Source organism: Corvus moneduloides, chromosome 1 (genome assembly GCF_009650955.1).
Source record: "Corvus moneduloides isolate bCorMon1 chromosome 1, bCorMon1.pri, whole genome shotgun sequence".
Taxonomy (NCBI): domain Eukaryota; kingdom Metazoa; phylum Chordata; class Aves; order Passeriformes; family Corvidae; genus Corvus; species Corvus moneduloides.
The window spans coordinates 77,593,047-77,614,300 of NC_045476.1; the positions used below are offsets into that span (position 1 = coordinate 77,593,047).

The 21,254-nt window shown below is 46.8% G+C and overlaps 1 protein-coding gene across 1 annotated transcript in view; it reads left to right on the forward strand.

Moving 5' to 3' along the window:
• The first annotated feature begins 6,282 nt into the window (after window positions 1-6,282).
• BCL2 (BCL2 apoptosis regulator) overlaps window positions 6,283-21,254 on the forward strand; it is a 96,598-nt gene continuing 81,626 nt past the window's right edge. The window contains exon 1 of the mRNA XM_032117010.1: window positions 6,283-8,127. Coding sequence (XP_031972901.1) covers window positions 7,543-8,127 — 585 coding nt within the window. The 5' untranslated portion in view covers window positions 6,283-7,542. The remainder of the gene's footprint in view (window positions 8,128-21,254) is intronic.

Genomic DNA, 21,254 nt, shown 5'->3' on the forward strand with positions numbered 1-21,254 from the left:
TTGGTGGGAAAGGTCAACTGTGTTAATCTTCCGTGGGTGGTGGTCTGCGGTGGGGGGAAATAATGCTTTTGGATGAAACTTGCACTGAAGGAAGTGAAAAGTGCAAATTTTTTTTTTTTTTTTTTTTTTTTTAACCCAAAAGATGCATATCTAAATTTTGGAAGGGGGGCAGGGCAGCATTTTATTTGATGTGGGAAATGCATTTCATAGAATTGATTGGGAAGGTTTGCTGTTTGGGGAAACCTTGATGAATATAATACTAAGTCTCCTCTGTGGTAGAATACGGCAAATCCAGTCCGAAATTTTATTTTTTTAAGTTGAAAACAAGTTTGTTTTCAGCTTGGAGGGGAATCCCCACGTTAATTTTAAACCTTTCCAGTTCTAACTCTGAAGTTGGTTCTGTAGTAGTGCTGCTAGAGCAATGTAAATAAACATAAGGGGCGAAAGCAAAACATACATGACTAACACGATCATGCTACCCAGCACCAAGAATCAATCCCTTGACCAAAATAAGGTGTTATATCTATAAAGATACCAACTGTAAATAATGTATATAAAATTAAGTCTAAAATGAAATTTTTAAATTATGCAGGTTACTTGCAACTGAGGGGAACAGCCTTTTCAAAGCTAAGGGGTGCTTCATAGAAAGTAGTTAAAATGAAATGTGTTGGTCCTTATTTCAAAGCATTTACTTAAAAAAAGTGCTTTCCCCTTTTTTACTTTAAGGAATTTTAACAGGTGTAATAAAACTTTATGAATCAGAGATGGATGTTCCTGTTTGTCTAGAAGACTGTTTCCATTTCCTATTCCTTTTTGATGAAGTTACCTGCTTTGCTCCTCCACAGTTTCAGCTGGGAAGTTGGTGTCCAATCCTTTTCCACACAGCAGAAAGAAAGGGCATGGGCAGCACTGCCTCAGTCACAAGCACAGGTTGCTGTCTTGCGAAAGGTGGCAAGACAGCTCAGCTCTTGTGAAGGCAAGACCCTATTGCCACATAGTGAAGTTGAGATGTCAGAGAAAGAGAGATCCGGGGCTGGATGCAGCTGGTTTGCCTCCTTCCAATCCAAACCATGGGGCCTATGGATCCTGACATAAATGAAGATGGTTGAGGGATGAGTACAGTAAAAGGCATCTGAAAGCCAGGAGCTGTTTGCTATGTTGGACCCTAAGGATATTATCCAAGTATCTCATCCAGCTGCCTTTCCTGATGAGTGCAATTAAACCCCATGAAATAAACCATAATTGCGGGTTGGGCATGCTTTAAGTGTTTTACAGTAGCATTATCTGCTCTGTAAGCGCTTCCAGCCAAAAAGGATCCACTCCACACCTGTAGCATTTGCAACACTGGCAGGATGAAAGGCAATCTCCCATTTTAGGAATGCACTCTGCAGAAGTGAGGAAGTTCGTTCAGGTTAGCCTGCCCCCATCCTGGGTTAAGAATGAGGAAAATACACATCCAGGCTTCATGGGTACTATCTTTTCCCATACTTTTTACATGCAGAAAACTGTCTTTTAAAGTGTTCTGTATGACAGGCACTAGCTGCTGCCTAGGCAGCAATGTTGGGCCACACATTGAGCAAACCAGATGAGAGAGTCTGAGCAATAAATGGTGGCATGCACCTGATAGCAGAGAATTATGTGCATCCATGCAAGTCTCTACAAGAATCTTGCTTTCAAGGCATTTCATCCAGCTTGGCAGAGATACCATAGATCCGTGGGTATTGTGGTCTCAGTGACAGAAACAAACATGAAAGGTCATGGTCGGTGGTTAGTTTTACTCAGGGCAAGTTAGAAAGCTCTTGCAGGAACAAAGGCATGCAGAGTAAATGAATGCTGGTATGAGAGGGATTAGTAGTGAATGCCTGGAACTGAGGGAAGCACAGCCATAGTGGGTGGCACAGACAAATGCCTCACGGGACACAGCACCAAAAAGCATTTACAGAGCCACTGGCTGTGTGAGGAGCAGCTTGCTAATTTGCATATGTGCAAACTCCCACCTGTGGGCACAGTCTTAGTGGACTCTTTCAGTAAAACCAGTATTTAAGCTGTGCTCCAACACCATAGGGCAATGGACCTCTTCAGAGGTCGTAATTGTATTTACCTATACTGCACCAAACGCTTCTTTCAGGTTGCTCAAATTTAGTTTACTGTTGTTGGTTTTTTGGTTGTTGGTGATGGTGGTTTTGACTTTTTTCTAAAATAGAAAATCTGCAGATTTTCAGAAAAGTGTGGCAATGTCCTTGCTCACTGTGAGTGCAAGCATACACCCTGCTTATTTTGTGCCTGCTCAGGCAGGGCTTTAAACAATCATTTGTTTCTCTCCAACTCACCTGCATGTGAGCCAAGGAAATAAAAGGATGGGCAACTCACCTGGAACCAGGATTGCTGCTGAAAGCCTGTTGATGTTAACACAAAGGTACAGGGAAAAGGTGTCCACTTTCAGGTTGTTGGGAAGTTTAGTGTAGCCAGGCATTGCAAACTTGTCTGGATCGTTTGTTAATAATACATCTGCTGTACAGCGGGCATCTGGGAAGCCACTGAAGAAGGAGCAGGCTTTGTGGGATCCTGTCTTGTCAGTTGCCTGAGCATGGATCAGAAAGCTATCTCAAGAAAATAATGTCCCTCATGCCACCAGACCTAACTGATGCCTGTTGATGATGCTTTCACCTCTTTAAGTGTCAAAAGAGATTTCTGCAGGTGAGCTGCTGCTTGTATTCCTAATCAAGTTCCAATTCTTCATACAGCTAATTCTTCTTATAAGTCTGATTAACTTTGGTGGGCTGACTCACATAAAGGTAAATGTGTGTGGAAGGACTTGCAGGATCAGATCTTGAGTAGTGTCAGCATCTTATTCTGCTACCTAAAAGCCCCATAATGATTTCTTAGCTGACTTTGTGCACTGATTGCATGTTCCTTAATAAATCCTGAGCCTCTCTTGCCATTTCTTTCATCTGCCTCCAAAACCATATCGCCTTTGTTTAGGATGTCTTTTTAACTGTTGTTTTATCCTGCTGAGCTCAAACAAGCAAGGTGAAAAGCAGTACTGTGATGCAAACTCGTGACACTGTAATAGATGTTTATCACCCATTCAGGTAGCATGATAATTGCTTTTAAGATGCCGCTCCCTTCAATTAGAGCCATACAGGTCAGATGCAATACTTTTGACGTTTAATATTAACAACAAGGCTTTAAATGCACATAATTTTGTTTTGCTTTTTTACAGAGTCCCAATTTGTCTTCAAGGCACAGTTTTTGTTTCCCATGACTCAATGCTAATGCCCTTGCTTAAAGCAAACACTTCCCAGGATTTTCCCTTGTGTTTTTCATACTTTTTGGTACTGTTTCAGCTGTATTTGGTGTTAGCAAGCTTTCTGGTGAACCATGACCACGATTTTCCTATTAAACTTTTTTAAAAAGCTGGGAGCTATCATTCCTGTAGCAAAGTGCTGAATGTAGAGCTGGTGAGGAAAAAGCATCATTACTAAATCTCTTTCAAACAGAGGATCTTATAAAGTTTTGCAGTACCTGTTTCCATCAGGAATCAGTTGGGAATTATGAAACTCTTATTTTACTGATCATGTGTCCTCAGTACAATCTGTTCATTTTGTTGGCCTCACTTGCATTTCTACATGCAAAATACTTTTAAATACCATAAGCAAAATCAGCGATATTGTCAATTCCTCCTTACAAAAGCCCATTGATTTTATATGCATCTTTTGCATCAGTCCCACACTGATTTACTCTCTGGGCTTTAAAACTGATCTTGCTAGAACATCATTTTGCAGCTTACCCAGACAGGGTTTCTGTGTTACTCAACATCTCTGTCTGATGTATTTTCAGTGCCAGGACCAACTGCATTAGATTCAGTCACCAGCACAGTGACAGACTGAATCAGCAGCCTGGTTGGTTATGGCTGTTCTGATTTCCTGTATCACTTGTCCCATTTAAACCATGGAAGTGGTAACATGGAAACGTCAGGTTACTTTCAGTGTTGAGAACCTTTTTTCTTTGTTCTCTTTCAGTGAAAATATAAAGGTGATGATGTTACTTGGTTGACAGATCCCTTGTCTGCATTTCTGCCATCAGAAGCCATCCCTCAGCTCATTGTGAGCACCTTAATTTTGGGATTTTTTCATATGGATGGAGATGAGATGAGCTTGTGGTCCAGCATTAAACCATGCTGTGAGTTACATACATGCCCTGGTGAGGTACAGCCGTTAGTCCATGATTGCACAGAGCATCATCAATCTTACCTGAACTCATTTCACTTGCTGTCCTGCAATCTCTGTCCCTCTTAATCCCCGGGAACTCAACCAGACACAGCCAGCCCCGTTTCACAGATCGGCAGGCGGGAGTGCACACAAGACAGACGAGGGGGCACCGCCTCGCTCCCTCCGTTTCCCGGGCGGGTGTGAGGCGAGCGAGCACTTCGCTCCCGCAGGGACGGAGAGGGGTCCCGGCTGTCGCGGCCGAGCCCCGAGCCCGGGGCGAGCGGCGGCCGCTGGGTGGCAACAGCCGCCCGCCGGAGAGGATAGAGAGGCGAGGAGGGAGAGGAAGAGGAGACAGGAAGAGAGGGAGAGAGGAGAGGATGCTGGCACTAGGTATGGTGCCGGGTGCCTCCCCGTGCCCCCCGAAACAACAGACGCCAGAACGATTAAACACCCTGAACACCTCCTCAGGCATCTGGAAAGGCGCTGTTTCGTACATGTCAGAAAACAATTCCTCGGTGCGGCCTCGAAACAAATCCCGGGATCACCGAGGGCACAGGTGAGCTCCGTTTAGGGGAATCCTTCTCGTTTGGATGCGGAGACTTCCCCTTCTTCTGGTGCCACCAGTGCCATTTCTTCAGAGGAGCAGCCACCCTGTGAACTACGCGTGACAGGTCCGTGCCTGAAGGAAGCATCTCTGAAAACAGAGGCTTGGAGGGCAGGGTGCATTCATTCTCAGTGCCCCCTGTCCAAGCGAACTCATGGTCACAGCTTTGTTTATGCATTTTATTCCTTTTAGGTTCGGGGTAGTCTGTAGATGAGGTTATCATCCAAATCACTCTTATATCGACAAAAATTGGCAGAATTTATCGAACGTCTCTTTTCCCCTCCTGTACTGAGCAGAGAAAGATGCCGGGAATGTCCTGCTCCCGTTCGGCTTGGCATTTCCCCGGGATGGCGCCCCATTTCAGCTGGGGCAGTCGCAGCATCACACATCCCTGGCCCCCGATTTCGCTGCTTGGGGTGGCAGGGGGGCTGAGCCATCGCTATTTCCCAGCTCTGTGGATTTAACCAGCTTGAAAGGTTAACTGTGCTTCTTTAGGCAACTCCAGATTGACTCATCTTCAAGCAGCTCCAGTAGCCCCTCTTCAATGTAAAAAAATTCTTCAGGCCGGGCGCAGGGACAAACCTGAGCCCCGTTTCCACAAAAAGTCCTAAAATCCATCTCCCTGCCTGTCCCATCACCTGAACACCGACCGGGCCGGCGGCCTGCGTGGAGCAGGTGTGTGGGACCCCGCAGGGGGGGGCCGCCGCCGAGAGGGGGGCACCCGCACAGCGGGGCCGGAGGGATGCACGGAGCTCTGCACGGCTGCAGCACCCCACTTTGCTTTTTAAAAAGGTATATTCGGATTTTTTTTTCCTCCCCGTTTCATTTATTTTTACGACAGAAATTTATTTATTTACATGAATCCGCGCGGGGCGGCAGAGGCGCGGAGCGCTCCGCCGCGTAGGGCCGGCAGCCCCCGGCCCCGCCGTCGCTTCCTCGGCAGGGGCGGCGGTGGCGGCGCGGTCCGGCAGCACCGCCCGCGGCCCCAGAGCCGCCCCTCCGCGCCCGCAGCTCCGCCGCGCTCCGCGCCTCCCCCGCCGCCGGCCCCAGGCCCGCGCGGCGATGGAGGGCGGGCCCGGACCGCGGGGGGCTGCTCGCCTTCCCCCGCCGCCGCCTTTTTTTTTTTTTTCCTTTTTCTTTCAAGCACCCCCCCTCCCCATTTCCCCCTTTTCTTGAATGAAGCGTGAGGCGGAGCTCTAGGAAACCACCGCGCCCGGCTACGCCGCGCGGGGCCGGAGCCTCCCCCTCGGGCTCCGCTCCTCCCCGCCTCTCCCCGCCCCCGCCGCTCCGCTCCGCTCCGCTCCGCTCCCCCCGCCGCCGCCGCCGCCGGGAGAGCTCCCCGCCCGCGCCCGCCGCCGCTCGGAGCCGCCGCCGCTCGGAGCCGCCGCCGCCGGCAGCAGCAGCGCGGAGCGCCCGGAGGAGCCGCCCGGAGCCGGCGGGGTGCGCGGGGCTGCGCGGGCGGGCGGGCGGGCGGGCAGCGGCGCCGCGGCCGCGGTCCCCATCGGCACCAGTCACACCGCACACACGCTCCGTCCGCGCCCCTCCTCGGCAGCGCCAGGGGCTCTTCCTCCGCCGATACAAAGCTGCTCGGGAAATGGCAGCAGTCAAAAGCAATTTTCCTTTATTTTTATTTTCGTTTTTTAATTAATTTTTTGCGCTCTTTCTTGTGAAAAAGAATTAATTTCCTAAATACATACCTTTTTTTTTTTTTTTAATTCTTAATTTTTTTTCGTGTGTGCGTGCGTGTGTGTGGAAGCACCGGGTTCCTGCGATCGGTGTCTGAATGAAACTACGTAAATGCATATGTCTGTACGTTGCACTGGAGGGAAAAACAGAGCACTTCTGCGAGAGCTTGGATTCAAATGTGGTTCATCTGGTCTCCAGGATTTTCCGTCTCTTTGGGGTTGTTCGCCTTCCCGGGCTGCGAGGCGGGATTTTCTGAGCTTTGACACATCTTTGGAGATGTCTCTTAAACAGGAGTCTGGGAAAAAACATTTGAAATCGTAGAAATATTTTTTTTGCTCCTTTCCCGTCCCCTTGGTGACTTGAAGCATCAAAGCGACCAGAACTTAACGCTTCTGAAGACTTGTGATGTTTGGATTTTATTGTTGCTATTTTTCTTTTAGAGGAAACTTGACAGAGGAACATATTTATAGTCCAAGTAAGTACTTTACAGAGGAAATTTAGTTTGTGTAACTTAACAAAAAAAACCCCAAAACCTAGTGTTGAGGTTTCTAGCATAAAGTGCATTGGATTAACGTCCATCCAAGGCTGCTTAGCAAATCGTGTTGAATTGCAGTTTTCGCAGTGTGTGTTCGTCCGCTCCTTCATGTCCATGGTAGTCCAGCACCTAGGGGAAAATGCACCTGATTTTGAGTCGGTATAATATTTTTTAAGATGTATTTCAACACCGAGGAGGAAATGGTCCTAAAGTAAATTTATAATAAGTAATAAATGTGCACCTGGAAGTAAAGTATTTTCAGCATTTTAATCCCTATTTATGCCGTGCATCTCAAACCAAGGAGGAAACACTGAGAAGACAAAAGTACCTCCGAGACCCCGAGAACTCCCCCACACCAGCATGAATGAAACCGTGTCCAATACAGTAACTGGATTATAATTTTTGGTGTTATTAATTTTATTATTATTGGCTGCTTTAATTTTTTGGGTTCATCCTGCTCCTCTTCTTCCTCTCTCCCTTCCTCTTGCTGCTTCCTCTTGGGAATTATGGCTCATCCGGGGAGAAGAGGCTACGATAACCGGGAGATAGTGCTGAAGTACATCCACTATAAACTCTCGCAGAGGGGATACGACTGGGCTGCCGGCGAGGACAGGGCACCCCTGCCTCCAGGTCTCTCTGCTCCTGCTGCTGCTGCGGTTGCTGCTGCTGCTGGGACTTCCTCTGATCACACTGGGCTGGTGTCTCCGCACCCCGAGCCCCCCGGCTCGGCTGCTGCTAGCCACGCACCCCCGGCCGAGGGGCTGCGCCCCGCACCCCAGGTCGTCCACCTCATCCTGCGCCAGGCGGGAGATGAGTTCTCCCGACGCTACCAGAGGGACTTTGCCCAAATGTCTGGCCAGCTGCACCTGACGCCCTTCACGGCCAGGAGCCGCTTCGTGGCGGTGGTGGAGGAGCTCTTCCGAGATGGGGTTAACTGGGGCAGAATTGTGGCCTTCTTCGAGTTCGGTGGTGTGATGTGTGTGGAGAGCGTCAACCGGGAGATGTCTCCCCTCGTAGACAGCATCGCCGCCTGGATGACCGAGTACCTGAACCGGCACCTGCACAACTGGATCCAGGACAACGGAGGCTGGGTATGTCCCCCAACTGGGCACTTCCTCTCCCGGCTCTGGCCCGTGGCTGGTGGGACCCCGGGTTGCGCAGTGCCCAGGAGATTGCGCTCGCGGGAGCAAAAGGTTTGCCCGGGGGTGTCTGCACTGGGATGTGCCAAAGCAGTGCAGGCCTTTTGCCAGTTGTCAAGTTTCACCTTGATGCTGGGTATGGTGGAGTGGTTTGAGATGGGGGCAACAGCTACAGCTCATGGGGGGAACAGCTACAGCTTAGGAGCGAAAGGGATGAGCGAGGCACTGTCTTCATCAGCGGTCTCCACTTTCCTGTGGTCTCCGCTTCTCCTGTCCACCCTTACCTGCTGGCAGAACCAAGGCAGGTTCCTAGCCAAGGCAGCAGACTCCTGCAGTGGGGTGGGAGGGAGCGGCAGAGATGCCCATCCAGCTGCCAGGGAGAGGCACATTGCGGCAGGTCCCAGGCATCGGGACAGCAGGGGCCACCTGTGTGTGTGTGCATGCAGTGTCCCGGCCTGTGAGGGGTGATGCACCAGACTGGTGTGCAACAAACACGGGATCCTGGTGTTGCCAGCAAGCAGATGGCCATTGGTGACAGTGTCTGCAGCTGTGGTTGTCACTGGAGTGGGGTTTTATGGTATAAGATACGTCTAGTGTGAAAAATCTTTGTCTTGAGACGAAACAAAGGTGCTGGGAGACGTGTCTGTGGGATTGTTCTGGAAAATGAGTATTTGTTGTGATCTGATGGGTGACTGTTTCTGGGGTAGAGATCACCTCTGTCTGCAGCATGCTACAGCCTCAACTAGAAAGGGAAGATTTCCACTTTTGGAAAATGGACAGCTTTTTCACTTGTAGTCAGTCAAAAGCCTTTCCTGTTTCTCTCTCCCTATCTTTCCAGAATAAGTAACTGGATTGAATTAGAAGGGTATTCCTTTCCTTTTTTCCTTTATTAGTTGATATACCGGGACAAAATGTGGTCCCAGCCACTCTCCCACAAACCAAATCTGTTGTATTTGTGAAGCTTATGATATTAATGTTTTGGAGGGAGAAATGGCTCAAGTTATACTGAAGAAGAAACCTAACATCTGGGCTGAGAGCTGGCATAAGTCACCTAGAAATGGAGGTTAGCTAGGTAGGACACTGGCATTTTCAGGTTTGGCCTCCTGTGAAATACAGAAAGCTGATCAATTACACAGCACATCTTTAAGAGGTGTGTGTAAAAATATATAAATTACAGTGTATGTTTCCCAGTTAATGTGTTTTTCAAGCCTGGTGTTTGTTAGCTCTGGGTCTCTTGGCAAATCAGCGTTAGGTTAAATAATGTGATGCCTGCACTGACCATCTCTGTTAAAAAAATGAAGGTGTTGCCTTTCCCCACTGCTGAACCCGCCTGACTAAAGGGGATACATGTCCAGGGATCCAGAGGACATCTCCTGCAGATGGACAGTAACAGAGGGAGCAAGGCTTTGGGGCCCTTTTCTCAGCAGGAATCCACATTGCTCACCTCCCAAAGGAGTGCTGCTGATCCCTGGCTACAAGTCATACTGGAGGCAGGATTGTTCTGCTCTCCTCTGCTTCCATCAAGAAGAAAAAAATTCTAGATTCATGGGGCCAGAAGGGGGAGCAAAAAATGTGTGTGTGTGTGCGTGTGTGTCTGTGTACTATATACAAATACGCACACGTATACAGACACACACGTACGTATATACACACATGCACACAGACTGACTCCAGCACTTGGTTGTTGGGACCACAGTTGGGAGAGGGAGGCTTGTCCCCTGGTCCCCTAGTTCATGGATCACTACAGAGGGTTTGTTAGTGTTGTGGGGGTCTTTTTTCACAAAACAGATAACTGGGGGGAAAAAAGTCTGAGAACAGTTCAGGCTTTTGGAGACCTTGGCTTGTTCAGCGACGAGCAGCTAAAGGGTTAGGGATTTTGCGACTGCACTTCTGGGCTGGGATGCCTAACTTGTGCGTAAGTCCCTCCTCAGGCTGGAAGCCCGTCTGCGGAGCTGGGGCCCTCGGTTCGCTCCAGAGCCAGTGAAGTCATTCTGTTGACTCCAGTGAGCTTTGCATCAAACCGTAAGCATGCTGGAGATGTATTGTCCTGTGGGTGTATTGTGTAAAGAGAAACATAAATAATGAATAAAACCGAGAATGTGAAAAGACAGGTGTTACCAGGCGTGATTGGCCAGAGGAGGCGAGTGCTGGAGCTGTTGCTCGACAGTTAGAAGTACAAGAAACTCAGACTGTAAACAATGACTGCCTTTAAAAGGAAAGGATACCTCTTATCAATAGCCACTTAATTGTTTATTGAGGTTTTCTATCAACAAAAGCTCCAGAATTTGGATGCATGTGATACCACTTACTGCCGCATGTTATTTGTAATGTACACATGGAAGATGTGCAAAATACTACCTGAAGGTGGCTTTTGCCTGTCTCTCTGGTACATGGCTGGTACCTTTGAGCCATAGCATTATTAAAAACAGGCAAAGCCTTCTAGCTGGTTACAAAGAACAAAAGACTAACGTGAAGTTGCAAACACAACTTTTGGGATCCTCTCTTCAGGCAGGAGAAATCAAGGAGGGCATGGGACAGTGGATTCTTCTTTTTTTCTTTTTCTAAATTGCAGGATCTGTCAGTGTAAAAGGATGCTTTAATATATGTGCTCAGTCCTCAACTTGCCTCTTGCACCATACCTCATGTATGAACCTGATTCATAAATGGCTCTTCCAGCCTTGTAGGTGGTCATGCTTGGTAGGAATTCAGCACAGCCACTTGCAAGATCTCCCTGTCATGCAGGGTGCTGCAACAGGCAGGAGCCCTGGCTGCTGTAGCCCTCTCCTCCTTTATATTGTGGCTCCCTGGTATTTTGTGGAGTGGTAAGTTTATTAGAGGCTGCTTAGTACCAGAGAAGAGAGCGTCACAGTTAGTCATGAGAGTGTGTTTTACACAGCGGGTAAGTTGGGCAACACAGGCCTTGTGTCTCATGGATGGGCCCGTGTCTTACACTCAGGTCTGAAATGTGGTTGATGTGGTTTTTTTTCTTATTTGTTTCTTCTGTTTGAATCCATTCTGTAAGTTGGCAGTGTGTTTTCAGGATGTGAATTCTTTATATTGCAAGGGAAACAAAGAAGGAAAGCATATCGAAGGGCAGGGTGGGAGGGGGATATAGCTGGTGGAGTATAAATTTTAGGCACTAGGCATCACTGATAATGGTGTCTGGGGGTTGTTAATGCCCTTACAATACACGGCCTCATGGGTTTGTTCAGAACTTAGAAAAAGCAACAGATGGGAACTGCACGTAATCTGCATTATTAGCTTGTGGTTCTGGTGGCAAATAAATGCAGCTTTCAAAGTTATTCACTTTGGCCAGGATACCACAATATTGTACTTTGGCCTGATAACATCTTAATTGTATTAGGAAAGAAAAAAGAGGAGAACTAGCTCATCTCTGCAATTTTGTGGTACTTGGTATAATGTATGCTTTCTGATTAAAAACTTAATGGCTTAATTTTGATTTCCAGAGCTGCAGAAGGACTGGCTTGGCAGTGGCCTGTCACACTTGGCAACCTTTTTGACACTGACATGGGGAACACTGAAGGGATGCAGTCGGTGTGGGAGAAATAACTGTGTTTGTCTTGCAGTGATGGGTTCCCTCTTTGGGCACACAACCTAACAGACGTGGGAGCCATGCTTAGCTCTGGGCACTTCTAGTCCAACATATGGCTTTCTCCCCAAGCTATTCAAGAAAAACAAGAGCATGAGAACTACAGAAGGAGACACAGGCACCGTCATATTTACATAGACATGTACATTTTTGATGTAAAGAATGCAAAAAAGCCCAGGTGAGAGAAGCAGAGAGAAAATTCAGCCAAGAACACTTAATTTTAAATTACTGTATTTACATTTTAACCAGGAATGCCATGGTCCTGTGTTATCATTTGATTCTGTTCCTTTTTTGTCATTCTTTATATTCTGCTCGAGAGTTAAGGCCACGTACGGGGAAGGATTTAGATGTCTGAAGTGGACCTTAGGTGGAATGTAAGCGCCTGCATCCTCTGAGTGTCTGCCTAGCCAGAGTGGCGACTGAAGTCCCTGGCTTCTCACTGTCCCTCATCCAAGCTAGTCAGGAGCTGCTTCTGCCGTGAGAGAAGGGAGCCACTTCAGGGCTGTGCGGGACACTGTCCCCAAGGACCTCTGTGTCCTGAAGCTGGCAGGCACCCTCTGGCCTAGCTGCTGTCTCTTAGGTGCCATCCTTGCTTGCAAGCACATCTGAGGAGAAGCCTCCACTTTTCGTGGTGATTCCTTAGTTTAGGCCTCTCCTGAGCTTTGGTAAGGAGACTTTCTCCAGCTTGGCAGTGGGATGTGCATTCACATCTCCAATATCTCAGGAGGTGTCACTTTCCAGATGGCTGCTGATTTTGCTGAGGTGTCCTTCTCTCTGGCAGCAGGGCTCCTTCTAATTCTGCAGGGGTGAGATTTCATTTGGTGGAGGAGGAAGATCTAGGGTGTCTAATTCCTGCAGTCTGATGTGTTTTCTCAGGTGGCTGTCCACAGCCAAATGAATAAATGCTTCTTGGATGAGCAACAAGACCCCAGGTTTCCCTTCTCCTGAGCTGACTGTCTTAATCACTGAGCTTTCTCTTTTTTATTTTGTGCCTAGTAAATCATTAATTTTCTTTGCTTGGTGGCACACCTTGGAAAGGAAGCTTGGAGGATTGCCGTGCCCTGCACTGGTCCGTGGCTGTGTCATGAAGGTGGGGGATGGCAGATGCATCTGCCTCCAGGACAGAGCTAGAGATCATGAATATTGGTGTGGCACAGGGCCCTTCCTGAGCTTGTCTATAGGGCACTGACCAAAATCCCATCCCTTTTGGGCTCTGGAGCTGCTCTCCCAGCAGCTCTGCCAGGCACCCACCTGCTCATCACGTTGCTTCTTGTGCAAGTCCCAAGCAAAAGCCTCTTGCTTGTTCAGCACAGGACTTCACGTTGCTTGGAGAGGGATGCTACATGCTTGGCCAACGAGAGCATGGAGCAGAGGCGCTTTGACTTTCTTCAGCGGCGACGTGCGGCCTTGTAACGACTCAATCCCCAGTGGGGCTAACCCCAAGTCACTGTTTGACTGGTAAAAGGAAACTATCTGAAATCCACTCAGTTAAATAAATGAATTGGCAGTTTCAAGTGTTGCACCTTCTATAGGTCCTTTGCCAGTTTTTGTGGCTTTGTGGGTTAATAATCGAATTCTCAAAAGATTGTCAAAATATTTTTCTTTTTTGCTGTTGCTGAAGAGCAAGAAGTTCATTCTGTGGAGGACCCGTGCTGAAGCAAGGAGAAGAGCTAGGGCAGAAAGAGAAAATGATTGTGGTTCTCTAGTCCCTTTCATTTATAATAGCTTTCTCTGTAACTTGCAACAACATTAGGCTGCGTATTTTCTCAGAAGTCTGTTTTCTTTCTAAAAAAAACAAAAAAAAATGTATCGACTGTGACCTTTAAAATTTCAGAACCAGGGGTCTCACTTGTGGAGATGATGTCATTTGCCTTGATCTTGCAAAGAACTATAAAGTTCAAACAGCAATCCTATTAAAAAGTTTTACTTTACTTTCAATATTGAGAAAGAAGTTTGTTCTGTGCCTGCACTAACACAGGCATCTCCCGAGCTGCTGTGTTAGCTCTGCTGGACAGTAAGGAGCTTAGTTTTTTGAGTATGTAGCTTGAAATTCAGAGTCGGTAATCCGTGAAGAAAATCCAGTTGAATTTTTCTGCCGAGGCACAAGCGTTCCTCCGATGGCAGAGCCCGGCTCTAGCAGGAGAATCACAAGACCTATGCAATGATGTGTGAAATTGCATGTGGAGCAGAAGCATTTTCCCAGCGGCCAGATCCCAGGGCCTGGGCTTCCTAAGGCAGCACGGGAACTTTGTACTGCATCGCCAGCAAACATTAAGCCCCTGTGCTCAATACAGGTGTCCTTGATGAGAGGGTCATCTCTCAGCAGGCTGGACCTGGCATGCTGGAGGGAGGTGGATGTAGAAGTGGGAGTGGTGCTCAGGTGTCGCTCTGAAACCTCTGCTGTGGTTTTGCTCTCACGTGGTGGTTTGTGCCTGGCGCACGGAAAGCCAGCCTTGTGCTCTGCCATTGCCACCAAGGGATGCTGGGCCCAGGACTCAGGGCAAGGGTGGCTGAAGTGGTGGCTCTCTGGTGGCATCAGCTGCCAGCAGTCATGCTGTGTCCTTGTCTCCCATCTTGCTCTGCAGCTCCCTCGCCGAACCAGCCCAAAGCCTTTTAACACCACGTTCCTGCCCCAGGGCTGCTGGTAAGGCAGTGGCCACTGGCTTCTGACCTGAGGTCTGGGTAGCCCCAAACTGGGTCAGCAGTCGCGGAGCTAAAAAACAGTGTGAAAGGTCTGATGGAATGATGACTATCCTTTTAGCAAAGAGGTTTTTTACTTTTTGCCTAATTCATTTCCGTCCTTCTTGGTGATCAGGGTTATGGTGAGAGGTTCTGGTTCTTTGCCTGTTTTCTCTTTCTGCTTCAAGGTGGACTGGCAGTCCTCAGTTTCCTGACTGCCCCCTTCCATCCCTGCTGCTGGTGCTGGGTGCTGGGCACTGGGTGCTGGGCGCTGCCACCTAGCCATCAGGAACTGTGTGTGCCAGGTCTGGCCTTGCCCTGCCCACCTCCCTCCCTGATTTATTTTCCTTCACACCCTTGGGAGGGTGGAGCCCAGCCCTGTTTGGTTTGTTGGTTTTTTAAAAATAATTTATTTATGAGCACCTCATGGCTGCCCTCCTGCTGATTTAGTAATAATAATAACAACATTTGTTACTCAGTGGCAGCAAAATACTGATTATTTCTAAGGGCAGTACCGACCTGTTTTATTTTCCATTTCATATATAGTAATAGGATGGATGAAGGTGTGCAATGCCATAAATCTTCTCTTCCCCAGCAGGATAACATGCAGGCCTTCTTGGCAAACATGAATGCTGATAACCAATTTGAGGGATTTTTATTTTACTCTGGATTTCAGTCTCATTAACAATCTGATGGCTTTTTTTTTTTGCCTTTTTTTTTTCTTTTGTCTCTCGAAAGACTGTGATACCGGATAACTTTTCCAAATGCATCTGAAAGTCTGGAATTTATTTTCTGTTATTTTAGCTTAATGTTAGTATACTGTCATAATTACTGTATATTGATAGACTTTGCAAAATTCCCCCTTGCTGGAAAGTTCCTTGCCAGTTTCTGGATTTTACAGTTAACAAGTAAGAAAACAGATCTGATGTTAGAAAGTGTTGCCATTGACTTCAATAGGAACAGGAAGAGGCACTTAATTGGACAATTGTAGTTATGTTTACTTTGTATATGTGGCAAGAAAAATAAGATCAAATGAAAAAGCCACAGGTTTTCAGCTAATAGGGAAAACCAACCAGCCTTTTCTGTAACACATGATTAACCTTTGGAAGTTGTTTTCATGGGAAAGCTGTGAGTGGAATTACTGAATTGCATTCAGGAAAGGTTTAGATATTTATAAGGGTAATAAGGAAAACATCTATGCTTCTGTTTGTGTCAAATTGCTTGAAAGGGCAGTCATACACCTTGGGGTAAATTTAACATCAGCTGCTGAAACCAGATCACCAGGTGCTGAGGGTAGAGCTTTCTCCAGCTCTTTCAAAATTATCTATTCCATTGCTTCTCCCCCAGAGCGCCTGGTGTTGGTCAGTGACTGGGGATACTGGGATGGATGTGCTGCTGCTCTCATCCATCCAGGCATGTGTTTTGTTAAGGTAATTGTAAATGCACTTGATGTGTTTCTAAGAGTACCCACATGACAGAATCTGCTCCTGTGCTGACTGGAGCTGTGTTATGAATTGCCACACGAGTTCCTAACTTCGCATCTAAAGTCGCAAGCCCATCCTCCTTGTATTTGTCATCGAAGTTCTGCAAAAAGAACCAGGTGCTGGGTTAGTGGTTCGACTCAATGATCTTAAAAGTCTTTTCCAACCTAAATGATTCTGTGATTCTATAGTTCTGTGTTAGTTGAAAGAAATAGCGTGCTTCAGTGCATATATCATTTTATTGCTATTTTATTTAGGAAGCATAAAAAGAATTATTTCGTTTTGTTGATTGAAAAGGCAACTCAGTGGGTTTCAGGGTACTTCAGTGAGTAATTTAAGAATGTGGGCCAGGTACAATCAAAAAGAAAAGGCCTCATTTTTCCCCAAATGGTGACTTAAAGAGGCTCTCGCGCAGTTGTTCGAGAAAGTAACTAAGTCAAAACTTAACTTTCTCTTCTTGGCTCTAGTACTGAGTACACGATAGGATATGGGGCAAATCACTAATATCTCTCTTTTTCAGTTAACCCATATATGAAATAGGTATTCTTGCTAGCTATACAGCACATAAGGTATGGGACATTTGTTGTTGCCCCTCATGCTATCATGAGCTGGGCTGATGTTCTGTAATAAAAAAAAAGGAGTACAAGGTACAATTTTGAACAAAATGTCCATTTCAGTAACTTGGGGCTTAGAATAAAGCTCAAATCTGCAGCATTACATTTTGTCATTGCTGGAGTTTGCTAGCCTGGGAAAGAGCAAAGTGAGTCAGATTGTGAAACTATCTTGGGTGAGATTTGAGTGGAGAGGAGATAAAAGAAAGAAAAGAAAAAAGTTAAATGGAAATTAGGCTTAAACTTTTTCAGCTCCACTGTTTGGATGTGTTTAGCAATGCTTGTGATGGAAACAGATTAAAAAGATCCATTTCAGGTGTTGATTTCTAGTTTTTATGTAGGGGAAGGATGAGCAGTGTGAGAAATGGCAAGTGACAGTATTTGTGTTTTCCTTTAAGTATCAGCACAGCTCTTTGGGTGTTTCAAGAAGGAATTTATCTTCCCTTTTCTATTCCCACTGTATGTTAAAGCTATCTGTGGCACTTCAGGAAAGGAGTATAGTATAGGTATATCATGTGCACCTGTAAGAAGTATCTTCATACACTTGTATTCTTGTGTTTCCATTCACAAGCTTTATTAAATGTTCAGATGCAAGCAGCAAAAGCAATTTTAAAACACTTAAAAAAAAAAGTGAGTAGTAATCAAACCTTTTGGCTGAACCATTAACTTGAAGTTACTCTTAACTATCTTGCTGAACTGAGGCTTAGGAGACAAAAAATTCTTGTTGCGTGCCTTGTGGAGATTTGCATGAGTCACTAGAAAGATGGGATAAGACCACGGACAGCAGGCCAGTGAAATCTATGGGACAGTCCTGTAGCCTGTTTTTGTGATGGAATAACTATTGCAAGCTTTGTCTCTAAAGGAATTAACTAATTTCTTAAGAATATTCTTCACATGTTCATACTGTATATTATAAAACGTAGTAGAGGATCCTATTTCTAATCTCTCATTTTTAATAGAGAAAAAAAAGTTAGTAGTGAATCAAAGATAAATGCATTAGTAAATGATAAATTGGCATTTCCATTTGCAGAATAAGGTGGTCGCTGCTGTAGATAGATAAAACCTGTTGAAATTCTCAAGAATGAACTCACAGCTTAAGTAAAAAAAAAAGATACTAAAAAAACTGAAGTAATGACTCCCTCGTTCATAACAGAAGCAAGTTCTACATTGTGCTCCAAGTGTCTGCAAATTTTTGCTCGAGTCAGACATATCCAAAGCTCCTCTCCTGAAGTGATCTGGCACATCACATTAAATCACTCTGTCCAAATACCTAATCCTCTGCTGCTGGATGCACAATGTCCCGAATATAACTGAGAAGGAATCCTAATGCCTATGTTGTTTCCAGGTTCCAGCTTGACCTGTTCCTTTCCCTGTTTTCCAGATCTGCAGTAATTAGCAGCACTGCTGCGGAGCTTGGCTGAGGGAAAGGCTTTGCGCCTCACGGGGCCGGAGTGCCACAGCAGGGCGCCCTGATGAGGGAGAAAATAAACCAGTCTCTTGAAATGTCAGGTGGCAATCAAGGTTGCAAGTAAACGAGCCAGCCTGGAGTCTGTTCAGGCTTCTGCAGTAGTTCACGGTTGTCTGCAAAAAACCCCTGTGGTAGAAAATCCGCATATTTGGCTCTGGACTGAATGTGTGGAATCCTTGCCCGTTTTGAGTCAATAGCTATTTTTTTTCAGTGTGAGTGCTAGAACCAGTGGTATCTAGCCTTGCATAGCAGTGAGCATGTGGACAGACCCAGAAAGGGATCAGTGAAGTGCTGTACAGAGCCTTGGTTACAGTGGACGGTTGGGCACGGCTGTGTGGCGGTGGAAAATTGGAGCAAGGCTGCCTCAGGCTTTGCCTTGAGAGTGCTTTTCAGCCTCCCCAGGCATCCTCACTGTAAGGGGAGCCCAGGATGCCACACATCTGACTGTGCCTATGTGGGACAGGGGTGGTAGTGTCCCACCAGGACCAGCAGTTTTCTAGAAATTGGCCCTGCTCAGCTTTGGCCAGTAAAACTGTTCCTCAGCCCCAGGGGCAAGCTGGGGAGCCTCCCTGGTGCTTTAGGATGGTGAAAGGGGGGCCTTTCCCCTCTGCTCTCAGCCTGGGTGACACAAGTGGTGGGGAGACATGCCAAGACATACCTTTGTACTTTTTTTCATGCCAATTGAAGTGGATTGTTTCACAAGGGAATAGTGTATTCATTTTACAAGCAACTGGATTTTTCCTGCCTTTTGAAAAAAAATTATTTTATTTTCCCCAATACAGTGAGAAGGATGCTTGTGACATGGTAGTTCATTCTGCAGGCTGGGACTTCTGTGAGAGTTCAATGGACCGAGGGAAGAGGCAGCACTGGCACACTGCTAGGCTGTCTAAACTGGCCTAGGGTTTGTTTTAGAAAACTTGCTTGCTTTTTTTTCCCCTCTCTCTGCTCCCTTCTCTTCCCCCCTGCAGACAAAATACATCATTCTTGCAAACGCAACTGTTTAATTTTAATAACTGGCCTAGAGCAAAAACTGACAGTGGGAGAGGAGCTGTTTGGTTTGCAGTCGCTGACAGCTGGAATAAACTACCTGTTCTTTTGGAAGGGATGGACAGGCAGCTTGTTTGGTTTTCAGGACACTTTGATCCCTAAAGAAACTCCTCTCAGCAAAAGAAATAATGACTGAAACTGTGGCAGCTCAGTGTTACTGACTGCTCTTTCTATGTCAGTCTCCAAGTTCGATGGGGAAGCGCTGTGTGCAGACATCCCTTGTCCCTGTACTTCAGACCTTTCTGCTGAGAGCAGCTCCTCATCCTGAAAGGTCACTGTCACCAGTGCCTTCGGAGAGACCCAGAGACCCGCTAAAATCGGTTTCCTATGATCCCAGTCCCTATCAGGCTGGTTTGACAGGAGCTCTTCAAAATAGCTAAATGGCTTGGGTTCTCAAAACCCTGCCTTGAAGCAATGAAGGCTGAATGATTAAGTTAGAGATTAAATAATTTTGCAATGAATGGTTTTACCTCTGACTCCTTAAGAAAGCCAGCCTTCTTACTATGCCAGTTCTCAGAAGAAAATGGCAGCAGTCCCATTTCCTCTTCTCTTCCCTCAGGGCCTGCCACCCTTTTTATTTTTATTTTTTTCCTCCCAGGGCCATTAGACAACATGCAAATTATTGTTAATAGGGCCAGAACAATACTGCATTCCCAGTGGGATCGTTAGGGTCAAAGCCATCGTGTGCCAGCCCTCAGTGTGATACTAATTTTGGCCGTGTCTGCCCCAGGGTTTGGAGGTCAACCAGAAGGGGGCTGTGAAGCACAAACGCAAGCAGGACCTGTCCCTGTGGCCCCCTGCCCACAGCAGGCTCTGGCCAGCCTGTGTCTAGGGGTTTTCCTGACCCCCTAGCAAAGGTTGGTGTGCTGCAAGGCACTGGCTCCTTCCTCCGCCTCTCCTGCAGCCTCATCGAAGGTCCCTCAGAGGGGACAAGTCCTCCCCTGTACAGGGACCTTGCCAGCCTCTTTCCAGCCTCCCTTTCCCAGCTGCTCCACAGGGGTGTCTTTTTGCTTGAGAATTAAGAAAGCACCGCATGTCTCATTTTGGTGTGGGCTTCCACTTGAAATAAGGGGATGCCTGGCATCAAAAGGGTGGCCATGGGGCTGGGCTCATCAGAGGGCAGCCTACAGCCCACATCCACCCTGAGCTTTGGTGCAGAGTCTCCAGAGGACAGGGACAGTTTGAGGGAGATGAGGAGAGGATGCTCTACCCCCACATCTCCTTCCTCAGGCAGTCCCTCGCTCCCAGGAACCCTGAGAGTCCTCCCATGGAGGATCATGTTGGCAATGAATCTTTTAACATTGGCTTTAGAAACTACATGGACTGTGTGCCACAGAGGGAAAGGAAGGGCAGCTGTCCTCAGACCTTAGCCTTGGGCTAGGTTCTGTCTCTTGCCTTTGCTTAAAAGTCATGGGACTTTGCCACTGGAGTGTTGGCAGGGGTATTAGGGCATTTGCAAGACGCCCTTCGTAACACGTTACAGGGAAGTGGTTGTAACTATATTTGAAAGTGATTGTGGGGGACAAAAGAGAAATGTATGTCTGACATCACTGACTGAAGTAACAGTAGAGTGAATTGGATGTCTCTGTCAAGACTGGGATTGCAAGTTCCCTTTCTCCTGCCAGACTTGCTGAGGGGTGGTTATGCCTGGGCAGGGCAGGGGCTAAAATCCCCACCTTGGTTGCACTTTGGGAAATGGCAAGACCTTGACATCATGTCTTGACCCTAGCTTTTGGTGGATGAACAAAATTAAAAAGGAATGCATTTAGATTTTATAAAATACTTTCAAGTAGCAGTTTGCCTGGGCTTTTTCCCCCCCCTCCCCTCTCTTTTTGATCTTGTCAAGGATTCTGTGCACTCCCCAATGCTGTGAATTCAGATGTGCATACCTTTAAAAGGTAGCAGTGGACTCACTGAAGTCTTTGACTTCCAGGGAAGCAGAATGAGAGGGCTCGAGCAGAAAGTGAAACTCTCTAAAAACACAAATGCAACAGAGCAGCCTTCTTTCATTTTCCCAACTGAGCATAATGCAAACAGTAAACAGTTGGCACAAATTACTAATACAGGTTTGCCAGGAGGCTGATCAAAAACATGCCGAATTCATCAGTATGTTTTGCATGAAGTTCAACAGGTTTTTTGCATCAGACTCGCTGCAAGGTAGAGAAGGATATTTTTTGAAAGAA